Source organism: Lycium ferocissimum, unplaced genomic scaffold (assembly GCF_029784015.1).
Source record: "Lycium ferocissimum isolate CSIRO_LF1 unplaced genomic scaffold, AGI_CSIRO_Lferr_CH_V1 ctg3646, whole genome shotgun sequence".
Taxonomy (NCBI): Eukaryota; Viridiplantae; Streptophyta; class Magnoliopsida; order Solanales; family Solanaceae; genus Lycium; species Lycium ferocissimum.
Window position 1 is genome coordinate 17078 of NW_026725449.1, and position 14109 is coordinate 31186.

At 34.5% G+C, this 14109-nt stretch overlaps 1 protein-coding gene across 1 annotated transcript; it reads left to right on the forward strand.

Annotated features, from left to right (window-relative positions):
* The first annotated feature begins 3797 nt into the window (after positions 1-3797).
* Positions 3798-7607, forward strand: LOC132044112 (protein NRT1/ PTR FAMILY 6.2-like). Its single transcript, XM_059434602.1, has 6 exons — positions 3798-3920; positions 4012-4105; positions 4623-4840; positions 4931-5478; positions 6000-6334; positions 6863-7607. Exons 2-6 carry the CDS (start codon positions 4012-4014, stop codon positions 7396-7398), a joined length of 1731 nt encoding a protein of 576 aa, XP_059290585.1. The 5' UTR covers positions 3798-3920; the 3' UTR covers positions 7399-7607.
* Positions 7608-14109: the final 6502 nt, after the last annotated feature.

The window sequence follows — 14109 nt, forward strand, 5'->3', positions numbered from 1 at the left end:
ATCACAAATCTTAAATCAGTACAGAACACAAAATGGAGAGTGAATGAAACAATTTGTAAAGTAATGGTAACGCATGTTCCAAATTCCCTTTCCTTCCCCACACCGCACTACCCCCATCACGCTCGCTCATCTTACCATAATAGCCCAAACACGATACATTGTATTCACTTAGTCATATTTTCAATTCACAGTTCGACTCCGTTTTATTAGTCTTTGCTCAAGTAATTATTAATGCATCTCCAGATGACTGACACGTGGACTTATAAGCATGAAAGGTTGGAAATTGAAATTGGTTCCTAGCTTATTTTCAATTTTTGGTTGCATTCTTTATCAATGGTAAAATTAAAATAATACTAATTATTTATAGAATTAAACTTGATTAATTTTTTACATGAAAAAAATCAGTAATTAATGTAAAATAATTACTAATTTTCTTCATGTAAGAAATTAACCAAATTTGCTTCTATAAATAATTAGTAAACATATATTAAAATGTAAAATAAGAAAACAAACATACATTGTGCAGAACGTGCTATATTGCTATGTCTGCTACAATAAAGCTTTCCACAAGAGAATTAACTGCAATGCTGCCCCCCCCCCCCCCCCCCCCCCAAAAAAAAAAAACCCCGCAAATTGGCTCCATATATTTTAACATTACCATTAATAAAGAATACAACCAAAAATAGAAAATAAGGTAAGCAATCTCAATCTTTCGTGCTCATAAATCCACATGTCAGTCATCTAGAGGTGTATTTGATAATTACTTGAACAAAAATTAATGGAGCGGACGGATCCCTTCAATTTATATTCGTAGACATCTCTCTAATTTTTCTTGCAACAGTATTTATTCATAGGAATGGATGATCTAGCTAATTGGGTACGGGTTCTCGAGAATCCAAATAACATTGACGCAGATCTTGTATTAATTATATTTAGAAGTCCATTAAATAAGTAAGAATTATTGTTGGTTCTGTGGCAGAATTTGAACCTCCTTAAGCGTTGTTGCCTTCCTTGATCATGAGGGTTTGATTCTCCTTGAGCTTAGGTGTTCGATTTTTTTTCTCTTTTTTTCTTTTTAATTTAACATCATTGAGAACTCACAAACTTCAAATCTTAGAAGCGCCTCTATTTATACCCAGTATACTATAAATAATGTACCAACCTTGTATAAAAGTGTATAATAGTGCATAAGAGGTTTATCTACACTTGTATACTATTATACAAAATTATATAATATAAAAACATATTGAGTTTCGTTTCGGACGAACTTCAACCTATGAAATAAAATGGGTCAAAACATCACCAAAACTGTTCAAATCTTCATCGAATAGCTTCAAATCTTTACCACAACTTCTAAATGACATTCCCATCAAACCCAATCATCAATTTATCAAAAATTTCAACAAATCACAATATTCATTTGTGAATTTTTAAGCTTTTAAAACCGCAACAATGAAGTTTTAAATTTTCCACTTATTCATACCCCTAATAAGTTGTTTGAATCAATAGGGTGCGTTATAATAAGGCTTTTACAATTGATATAGTACTGTAGGTAAGCCTTCAGAAACATTTTATCCCGGCACTGAAAAAGATTTTTTTTATATGCGACATAAGTTTCCAAAAAAAGAGTTTCAAAATCTATATGTATGAATCTCCATGCATATAAAAAAATTGTCATGCATATATATATATATATATCTGTCTCCAAGTCCTTATCATGTTTGAATAGAAATCAAATTACATGAATTTTGATCAACGTTTTAACATGTACTTTTTCAGTATACTGATATAAGAAGAATTCCTATATATAGTACTTTTCGTATAGTATTCAAGTATCTAAAATTTGTTTTACAATAGAGAGTTAATTTAATCTAATTTAACATCAAAAATTAATCAAATTGACTCTCGGAATGCGAAACGTGCAAGTAATTTTAGACGTAGGGAGTACTCATGCATAATACAGATACCCACTCTTCCAATCTTCACTTTGCTGGTACGGATATCACTGATAGATTTATGCACGTGTTATGTTTAATTTATATCATTGGAGAAAATCAGGATTACGCGCGTCTAATAACGACGTAAGAAGAGCGAAAAACGTACTGACCTCTGGTATGGCTTTATCTTCATTTTCTGGTACACTAATTCAAAGTATGGTAAAGAGATTAGAAGAAGACAAAATCAAAATCACAAATTAGAGAATTATTTTCTTTATTTTAAATATTTTACTCCTTCTGTCCCAATTTGCATGATACAATTTCATTTTTAGTTTGTCTAAAAAATAATGATACATTTTCTTATTTGATAACAATTTAACTTTAAACTTCAACTTTTATGCTTAACGAGATGATTTATAACCACACAAATATCTTTTACTTGTTTTAGCGCACAAGATTCAAAAGTCTTCCTTTATTTTTTAAACCCCGTGCCCGTTCAAACTATATCGCATAAATTGGGATGGAGGGAGTAATTTATTATATACAAATAAGCGAAACCTGCTAAGATCTGAAAATATGGAGTAATTTTGATTATAAGTTTGAGCCTAGTGATACAGGAGGTAATAATCTCTTTAAGTTATAGGCATTAATAGTATAAAATTTCTTTACCTTCTATATAGTTTGACTTATAAAAAAAATTGTTTTTAATTTTTTTATAAATTATCAATTAATATTTGTATAAAAAAATATTTGAAGTTGCATTTTGAGAAAAAACCTGATGGTTTAAATTGTTTTTACACCATCATATATAAAACTAATACTCTTTTTTTTTTTTTTTTTTTTTTTTTTATTATCAACATAGCCAAATTTTTATAGGGGTTTAGACATATATATTATTTATAAATAATAGAATATTTTTTCGTTAATCAATTTTATTGTACGATTTTGTCCACTATTAAAACTTCAATACAAAAAAAGTACTTAAATAAAAAAGTTAATAACCTCGGGGAGCATTTCAAGTGAAATAATTATTTCCACTTAAAAACATGAGAGACAAAGTCAAAGGCGATATCACTTTACCACCTCTTCAGTCAATGCTTTTGTCTTTATCTTTTTTGTTGGTTTAACTTTTTTTTCAATGAAACTCATGTCGAAACAAATTAAACTTTTTTTTTTTTGTTTAACTACTGGCTTAATGAGCCTAGATTTGTGCTAAATAAAGCCCATTAACAAAAAGCGCTTGCTATTATGAACATCTCAATTATTCGAGTGCTCGAACTAGAGCTGTAAGCTAATTTAGTTTTGGAACACTATTTTCAACTTTTTTTAAATCAATTTCCCAGTAGCCGCCGGGTATTTCATTACCACCAAAAACCAGTAGCATACAGAGAAGTGGTTGTATAAATCCTTCCCTCCAGCTTCACAACTGTATTATAAAAAATCGAATTGGCTGAAGCCGTTAACATACGCTTTCGGGAAGTTTAACCACGCGATATCTCAGTGAACGTATTGGAACCGGGTAGGAGAACGTACTTTACAGAGGTTCTACGAACAAAGTCTAAAGCAGTTAGTTATTTACTAGGTTTATAAGATTAAAGAGACACCAAAAAATGAACTTTCTATTTGTGAGTCTTAGCAAAAGCATTTGTCATTGATCCATTCTGTATGGCGCGCGGGCCTCGTGCAGCTGTGGTTATTCCTCCAATAGAAGAAATCAAATACTATAGTCCAAAAGGTAACCTTCCATCTTTAGAATGGGATAGGCCTAATTATTCCAGCCAAGCAATGATCTGTCACAAGCTAGTAGTGGAGGGACACTTTTTGTCGAAAACCTTTCCCTATAAAAGGTGGGAAACTTTAAGGAAAATCAAGTGTGTCTACATAGAACAGAAAGACTTCAATAACAATATACTTCTCGAGGCTTTTTTTTTCTACTGTTGAAGCTCTTTCACTGTTAGATACTACTAAGTTGAAAAGGACAAGGTTAGTACGTAGAAGTTATAAACCTGCATTATTTCAATATCTACTTTTCTTATTTCTTCTTTGTTGATGATCTCCGATTACTTTGTTTCAGATGAGTTGGACTGTTGCAGATGCAGTGGACTACAAAGGGTCCCCTGCTGATAAGTCTAAAACTGGTGGTTGGATACCTGCTACTCTTATCTTAGGTTTGTATTATTTCCATGTCAGTTGCAGGTCAAGTAGAATTTAATTAATTTTCAGATACAATTTTAGAAATTTATTTATGTCGACGTGCATGTTATAGGAAAACGCTACGTAAGGTTCACGATCTCAAAATTCCTCCTTTAGGATAGTGATTAGCTCAATCATTCTACTGTAAAATTGAGAAACTTGGCATGCTTTTGTTGAAAAGGTTATAGTATATGGTTATGATAAGTAAAAGTTTAGCTGAAATCAAAAACATGCAGGATATGTATATATATGTATGTTGCTTTTGCAACTAAACTTGCGTCATGTAGATTCCATATAAGCATTATTTAGGTTTTTAATGGTTTTTTGCCGTTTGGTTTGCTTCATATATTAAATTGATACTCTAATTCTGATCGATCTTCTGGTTCCAGATCTCAACAATTGTAGCAAAAGCGATCATGACAAGTAATGTTAATAATTAAAGATATTGATTACCAAAATGAAGTGATTGATCTTCCTTGGGTAATTTTACAGGGATTGAAATTATCGAAAGGCTTTCGACAATGGGAATAGCAGTAAATCTGGTGACATACTTAGGTGGTACAATGCATTTGCCTAGTTCAAGTTCAGCCAATATTGTAACAGATTTCATGGGCACGTCCTTTCTCCTGTGTCTGCTTGGAGGCTTTCTTGCAGACTCTTTCCTCGGCAGATACAAAACTATTGCAATATTTGCTCTTATACAGACACTGGTAATTAAATATGAGGAACTTTAACAGTTTTAGCAGCAATAATTAACCCTCTCATCTTTAATTAACCAAAACATAAAATATGTGCTTCAGGGAACCGGGATGTTAACGTTGGCAACCAGCCTGCCGCAACTGCGACCCCCTCCGTGCCATCGTCATGATGCCAATTGCAAACCAGCAAATGGTTTTCAAATGGGAATCCTATACTTAGCCTTATATCTCATAGCATTAGGTACTGGTGGCTTAAAATCTGGTGTCTCAGGATTTGGAACGGACCAATTCGATGAGAAAGATGAGAAGGAAAAGGCGCAAATGGCGTTTTTCTTCAACAGATTCTTCTTCTTCATCAGCATGGGGACTTTGACAGCAGTTACAGTGCTTGTTTATATCCAAGATGAAGTTGGACGGATCTGGGCTTATGGTGTTTGCTCAGTAGCCATGTTCATTGCCATTGTAATATTCCTTCTGGGTACTAAAACGTACCGATACAAGAAAAGTGCAGGAAGTCCTATTGTCCAAATTTTTCAAGTCATTGTTGCTGCTATAAAGAAGAGGAAAATGGATCTTCCATATGATGTGGGCATGCTCTATGAGAATACTACTCCAGAGGATACAAGAATCCAACACACAGAAGAATTCAGGTTGACACGTGTACATGCATGTTTCAGTTTTCTTTTTAGATAATGGTGAAAAAACACACAACTATCACTTTTTCGTGAGTTTACACCCAAACTATCAACTGTACCATTTTCCTACTTGAACTATTACCATCTATGTATTAAAAGCCTAGTAATTGATAGTTCAGGTAGAAAATATGGAACAACTGATAGTTGAAACTCGCGAAAAATAAGATACTCCCTCTGAAGGAGTTTGACTAGCCACGAAATTTAAAAAATAAAGAAAGATTTTTGAAACTTGTGGTCTAAAACAAACCATATAAATTTGTGTGGTTAAAAATCATTTCATTAAGAGTAAAAAGATAAATTTAAAATTGAATAATTATATACTAAATATAAAAAGGTGTCATTTTTTTTTTGAACTAATAACTAAAAAGGTAAATTAAAAGTTGAATGTTTATTCTTACCACTAACTCTTTTCTTTTTATAAGAATTAATATCGGACTGCATGTTAGGTTATGTTTACTAAATTATTGGTTGTGTAGAACATTGGACAAGGCTGCGATCGTAGCTGAGGGAGATTTTGAGGACCACTCTGCTCCAAATCCATGGAAGCTTAGCTCAGTGACAAGGGTTGAGGAAGTGAAAATGATGGCAAGGCTGCTCCCAATTTGGGCCACCACTATAATTTTCTGGACCACCTACGCACAGATGATTACTTTTTCTGTTGAACAAGCTTCTACCATGGAAAGAACAATAGGCAACTTCCAAATTCCAGCAGGATCTCTCACTGTCTTCTTTGTGGCAGCCATCTTAATCACCTTGGCTGTTTATGACCGAATTATCATGCCACTTTGGAAGAAATGGAAGGGAAAACCAGGTAAAACTTTCACTGACATACACTAACAAATTACTACGTACAGTGTGTATATGTTTAATAAAAGCGTAATACAACAACATATACAATGTTACAACAACAACATACCAGTGTGATGGGGTGTAGGCAGACCTTATCCTTACCTCAAGAAATGGGTTTTCAAAAACAGATTTGACAAATACAAAAATACAAGCTATAGTGAAAATACTGTGGAAAAGAAAAGTATTGAGAGCAAAATAGTAAAGATAACTCAAGTAAAAGAAACAACAGTCGTAATACAATTGAAGAATAAGATAATACTCCGTAATAAAATAATTCTCCAATAATGACACTGATAAGTACAAGAGGGAGCAAACAATTGATACTCTAAGCTAGAACCATGACTTCCTTAATCTACAACCTAATTATTAATGCAAATGGCTTTGCCCCGTGACCTAATGTCGAGCGAACAATTAAGCTAAAAGGTGCTTCATCACCCTAAACATGCATGATTATTACTAATTATCATTATGATTCATGTACGGCTTTCAGGTTTTACCAACCTACAAAGAATTGCCATTGGCCTTGTATTATCCGTAATAGGAATGGCAGCAGCTGCGCTAGCAGAGAAGGAAAGATTGGCAGTTGCAAAATCGGTGGGGCGACACACTTCAACTTTGCCAATTAGTGTATTCGTCTTGATCCCGCAATTCTTCTTGGTAGGGGCTGGAGAAGCTTTCATCTACACCGGCCAACTCGATTTCTTCATAACACAATCACCAAAAGGGATGAAGACAATGAGCACTGGCCTTTTCTTGACAACCCTTTCACTCGGTTTCTTCATTAGCAGCTTCTTAGTGTCACTTATGAAGAAGTTGACCAAAAGTAACGCTACACCTGAAGGCTGGCTTGCAGACAACATAAACTATGGAAGGCTTGACTTGTTCTATTGGCTTCTTGCTGCGTTAGGAGTCATAAACTTTGCCATCTACCTAAATTGCGCAACTGGGTACAAGCCAAAGAAGGCTAAATCTGCCACAGCGATGGAGACGTTGCACCATGGAAATGGAGCTGAAGACAAGTGCTAGGATTTAGCTAAGCGCTCGTGTTGCAAACAAACTATATATGCTGTTCAAGTTGCCGTTTTTAATTTTATTAATTTCTCGAATGGTGTGTTGCACATGTATAACATATCATGTAACGTATGATTTTGTAAAATACTATTAATATCATGAAACAAAAGATTGTGCGAATAACTAAATATGAAAAAAAATAAAGTACAAGGTTTTGCGGAAAATCAATATGGATTGTAGTATCGTGTGGCTTCTTTGTGTAACACCTCATACCTCCGGGTTAGGTTTAAACTCGTTAAAAGCATGTGCTCAGACTCGAATCTTAGTATTTAGTGTGCACACATGTGAATTAAAATTAGAAAGAGATGAAAGTGGTTAGAGAAACTTCGCACCGTCGAATGTAAAAGGTGCTATTTATCATGTCAAGATTGACCCGAACGATTAGAAATATTGTATAAGACCAATACTACGTATACAATATGCTTTGGAAGTAATTTGAGGTGTGAGGGTAGCATAAGGCCAAAACAAGTTCAGAAGATCATGTAAATCGAATTTTTACCACCTTATCTTGCACAAGACCTCACTTCAAGCGAGTATACGTCAAAATCTATAAGGAACTGAGACAACTTATTGAATTAAAGTTGTAGCCCTTTGAAATACCTTTCCAACCATATAAAGATCAGGTCAAACAAATTTCTGTACAAAGAGTTATGATCGTTTTACTGAAAGGTCGCAGAGTAGTCCGCTGAGCAGATATGCAGTCCGCAAAATGCAATATGTCCTCTGCATTTTGAATCACATTTCACCCGCAAAATTTTCAACGTTCTTTTTAATATTCCTTAGCATTTGCGGCCGCAACATGCGTTATGCCCAACATATTGAACCGTAGATCGCGCCTAGTTTTCTTTAAAGTCACGTTCTTTCACGAATTTTCATTGCTTCAAGCCCTAGCACGGCTTTTCTCTCCTCTCCTCATCCTTCCACATCAATTTAATCCCCTCTCATCTATTTCTAAGTAATTCTAACACTAATACATGGATTCTTAACAAGATTCTACACTACAATCTTAGAAAAACCCTTCTCAAAGGTTCAAGTGATGGAATTGGAGTTCCTTCTCAAAAGTTTGGATTTTTCTTGGGATTTTGGAGAGATTAAGGTATGTAAGGATAAATTTCTATGTGTGGAACATCATTGTTCTGTCACACCCCAACGAGTGGCATGACGGGTTCCGACCCGTAGGCCGGGAACCACCTGACTTAACAGTTACCTTGAACATTAGATACCATAACTCAAAGGATACCTGCACGCAAAAAGGGCCCAACATAAAAATATCCCATATTCCAACATATATGTACATATGCGAACCAACAAGGTCGCTACAACATCACGAGTGTCATAGAGCCGGCAAGGCTACATAACTTCCTAACTACATACAAATGTCTACAGACCTCTATGGAATATAATCTGTAGGGAAGACGGGACAAGGCTTCATCATACCCATATGTACAAATCAAAATATCGTACCAAAATAGACTATGACTCCGAACCAAGTGGAGCGCACGGCCCCTGCAGCTCGAGGAAGATCTCTGCTGTTGGGTGCTCGCACGAATACCTAAACCTACGGGCATGACCACAGCGTCCATAAGAAAGGACGTCAGTACTAATAATGTGCGAGTATGTAAGGCATGGATAACATTTATATATATATATATATATATATATATATATATATATATATATATATATATATATATATATATATATATATATATATATATATATATATATATATATATATATATATATATATATATATATATATATATATATATATATATATATATATATATATATATATATATATATATATATATATATATATATATATATATATATATATATATATATATATATATATATATATATATATATATATATATATATATATATATATATATATATATAACATATATATATAGAGAGAGATATATATATATATATATATATATATATATATATATATATATATATATATATATATATATATATATATATTTTATAAAAAACATTATATATATATATATATATATATATATATATATATATATATATATATATATATATATATATATATATATATATATATATATATATATATATATATATATATATATATATATAGTACCATGCCGGCCATTAAGGCTTGGTGTTATATATATAGTATCATGCCCGGCCATTAAGGCTCGGTGTTATCATCATTAGCCCGTGTCCGGGGCGATATCATAACATGCCCACTGCAGTGGTGTGCACATCTACGTGCCATGCCCGACCGACTATAGCGCGGCACGGTGTGAGAAAATACATACATATATATAAAGCATGCGTGAGAGCTCAATCAAAAGCCACAACTATATCGGAGTGACGTAAGGTCGGTAGCCTCCGATTATATTATGGATCAATCATTATCGTTTATCTCACCTTGAAGGAACAAGGGTCATAAGGTGAGATTACCAACAATGAAGGAAATTAAGAAATTGTAAAGTAAGCTCAACCATCTCATAATAATATAAAGCTCATGTACTTGGAAATCTCTATGAATAAAATCATCTCATAATAACATGAAATCCGTATGCCTTGGAGCTTTGATAAATAAATCCCTCATAATCATCGTCATGGTTATCATAAAAAAAATTATTCATCTTTAGCATCATAAAAACTTTAAGAGTCATGAATCTCTAACATTCTTGGAAATGAGGATTTTTATGGAATTCATGCATGGGTTGGTAGGAAAAGAATCTTGCCTTTAGAAGCTCAATAACATCATAAGGATCATGAGATTCATGGAATTCTAGCATTTGTGGAACCAAGGATATTATGGGTATGACACAAAGGTTTATAACAAAAGGATCATGCCTTTAGAAAGAAAGGGACTAGCCTTAACATACCTGGAGGCTTATTTCTCGACTTTCCAACTTACTTCTGTCTTGAAATTTACTTAAGATCGTTCGCAATCCCATAATCTACATATAAAACAATTCACACTATTATTAGACTCATCCTCACATGTTCGTCTTAAGCCTTAAATTCGAATCCATTTAGAATCTGCCGAAATTCGGGTAGCATTTCCCCTGTATATATGCCTAGTCCGAAATCGCAATACCAACAACCAACAATAACAACAACCATACTAACATCAACAACAATATCATCAAGATTCTACAAGATAAATATGCACAATTTCATCCAATACTTTCTTCAAATCTCAATCCATACGCCAACAATACCAACACAATAATTATAACTCTTATTCTTGTAAATATTCCTAAATCAATATTAATAAAAAGAGATTCATACCTTACTTTTTCTAGAATAGCAAAATCTTCAATGTTTAGTTGAATCCAAGTCAACTCCAACACAAAACAAAACTATAATCGCGACTATACGTTACTCGGACCTCGATTAATACTCCGTCACTTGAAAATTATGTAAAATCCTCACTTTGTGGTGTATATAAGCTCTCCTTTGTTGGCTGAGATTTCTAGAGTATTTGGGAAGTTTATTATGGAGAAAAAGATGGATTTTAGCCCTTATATAGTGGAGTAAAGTTGGTTGGCAATGTACGGCGCGTGACAACATGCATTCGCGCGATCGGTCCCACGCTTTCTGCTGCCTAACTTGTAATGTCCATAATTCTCTACTCCGGCTTTATATCGACGAGCGATTTGATGCGTTGGAAACTAGACTTCATGAACTTCAATTTAGGCTTTTGCTTTGCTTCAAAACTCCTCATATACTAAAAGATATTCTTCCTCAAATTTGTGCCAAAATTGCCCCTCATATTTTTCTCCAAAATTCCAAAAACTTAATTCCCTTAATTTACTTGCTCTCTAATCCTCCCGTAGCTTACTATATGAACTTAAACCCTCATAACCATAAGATAGACGCATGTAATCTCATATACCCTTGGAGGTAACTCCACTGTTCACACTTAAAACATCCAATCACTTATAAATTTCAACGTACCAAACTACGGGGTGTAACATGTTCTTCCTCATGCTACATTCTTCCATGATTATCACAAACTTTTTATTGAAAGCAAAATTATGCCCTATTTTCATGAAATGCTTTAATATGCTCTGTTACACCTCAGAAAATTTCATGTCGTCGTATGATAGCTAGACTAAATCAGGGTAAGAAGTATACGATGTTTCAATAAGTAAGAAATGGTATTTCATGGTTCTAATTGAGATTTCAAAGATATTCGAGGTAAGAGAAGAAAGTTCGTTAAGAAGGACGAGGTATACGTTGTGTATCGGAAAGGATTCACAAAGTACCAAGTTGATGATGGCTTAATGATGCCTTAAAGAAGAGTTATAACGTCCCTTGGATTGTTAATGAGGTGTTAAACAAGTGTTAAGAAGGTTCCATAAGGATTGGAGATCAAACGAGTCGACGAGTACAAGTTTCGGAAAGCTGAGCATTATACAGTCCAACATACTGACCGTATAAAATATACTGGCCGTATGTTAGGCCGTATGTTCTGCCCAGAATGGGATCCTTCACTGGACCAAAGGTAAGTCCACACATACGGTCCATATAAATTATACGGACCGTATGTTAGTCCGTATGTTCGTGTCGGGACAGATTTTAAGTTGATATAAGGAGGAACCAAGTTCATCATTTCATTTCATTCTTTCTCTCCACACTTCAAGAAAACTCTCCACACTTCTTCTACAAGAATTCAAGAGAAACCCATGATCAACTTCATCAAACCAAGAGAGTCAAGTGTAAGAAACTCACTAGGGTTCATCCAAGATAAGAAATCTCTTTGGAAGTGGAGCTAGGGTTTTGCTCAAGTGGTTTTCCACCCAAAGATCATTCCTACACTATCAAAGGTAAGTTTTATGATCCTTCCATGTTGTTTAAAGCATTGAGAGGTTGAAAGACTTGGATTCTAGAAGGAGATAGAAAATGGGTCATGAATGTAAGAATTGTAGTATTTTTGAGTAGTAGCTTGGAATGAGTCATGATTCTTTATAAGTTGTGATTAATTATGCTATAAATGATGTTAAGGACATGGGATAAACATTATATGTGAGTAAATATAATAGTGTACTATGACCATGACTATGGATGATGTGAAGTGAAATGGGGAAATGTGGATAATGTAGGTGAATGAAGATTATTGCTTATGATCTTTTGTGAAAGTTATTATAGATGTTTGGGAGTTGATATATGATATGGAGAAAATTGTATAAAAAAGGAAATGCTGCCCAATTTTCTCTAGCTTTAGTTGAGCATGTTCATGTGATCGACTAGCTAATGTTAGTACAAACTCTATTAAAGGTAGAAACATGAGCATTGAAGGAGAACATTCAAGCGATAGAGTAGCTAAATGAAAAGGTATGTAAGGCTAGTCCTTTCTTTCTAAGGCATGACTCCATGGCATGAATTCTCCGATTTTTCCATGACTTTCTTACATTCCGGAAAAGTATGAGTCTATGTTCATAAAAGGCTTCATATGAGATAAAAGGGTAAAAGATATGTTACTAGCATGATAACGATGATGATGCGTTTGAGTCTAAGGAATCCTAAAGCCATGATATGATGTTTCTACAAATCTAATGACCCTATTTACGATCCCTTGATGTTGTTCATTGTGTACACTCACCTTATAATGTTAGTCCCTTCAAGGTAAGATATGATGATTATGATTACTCCATAATGGAATTGGGGGTTCTCAACCATACGTCCCCCCGATATAGTTACAGACTATCTTTGAGTTCTAATGTATACTTCATGATAAGGTTATGATAAGTTTATGATAAGGTTACGATAAGTTATGAGATGATTATGATGATGCGATTCCATCGCGCCTAGAAGGCCGGACATGACCACTGCTAATGCGGGCTGCTTACGATTCCACCGCGCCTAGAAGGCCGGACATGACCACTGCTAATGCGGGCTGCTTACGACTCCACCGAGCCTAGAAGGCCGGACATGACCACCACTAGTGGGCGGCGTATGATGATTACCCGGACGCAGGTTAACGACGATGGTATATGTGAGACGTTGATATACGTGGTAAGTATAAAATGCATTTACTCTTAAAGGCTAAGCAGGTTATATCTTCACCTCATGTTTCATGATTTCTTTATTATGTTAATTTCATTCATGCCTTACATACTCAGTACAATGTTCATACTGACGTCCTTTCTTTTTGGACGTTGTGTTCATGCCTACAGGTAGATAGGGAGGAGACCCAGATTCATAGGAGCTAATCAGTAGATTTACGAGGGCACTCCATTATTCCGGAGGTGCCATTTGATCTATTATTGTGTGTACATACATTTTGGGCACGACGGGGTCCTGTCCCGTCCATATGTCTAGTACTCTAGTAGAGGCTTGTAGATACGTATGTATGGGTAGTATGGTCCCACGATTTCCCCATTGTATATATATATATTATTATTTTGATAGCCGAAGGGCTTATGTATATAAAGGTAAATATGTTTCAAAGTGAAAATGGTTTTCTCTATGATTAGAAGCATGAGAATAATGAATGAACGCAGGATGAGCATGATGAGTAGTAGTATGAGTGGTGCTCAGTGGTCAGCCCCAGGTACCCGTCATGTCCCCTAGTCGGGTCATGAAAAAAGTGGTATTAGAGCAGTTCAGTCCTAGGAAGTGTCTACGAGCCGTGTCTAGTAGAGTCTTGTTTATGGT

Excerpts from the sequence above, each read along its gene's own strand:
- LOC132044112 (XM_059434602.1), top strand. The coding sequence starts at position 4,012 with ATGAGTTGGACTGTTGCAGATGCAGTGGACTACAAAGGGTCCCCTGCT. Across the intron at positions 4,841-4,930 it reads TTGCTCTTATACAGACACTG|GGAACCGGGATGTTAACGTT; the intron begins GTAATTAAATAT and ends TATGTGCTTCAG. Across the intron at positions 6,335-6,862 it reads GAAATGGAAGGGAAAACCAG|GTTTTACCAACCTACAAAGA; the intron begins GTAAAACTTTCA and ends TACGGCTTTCAG.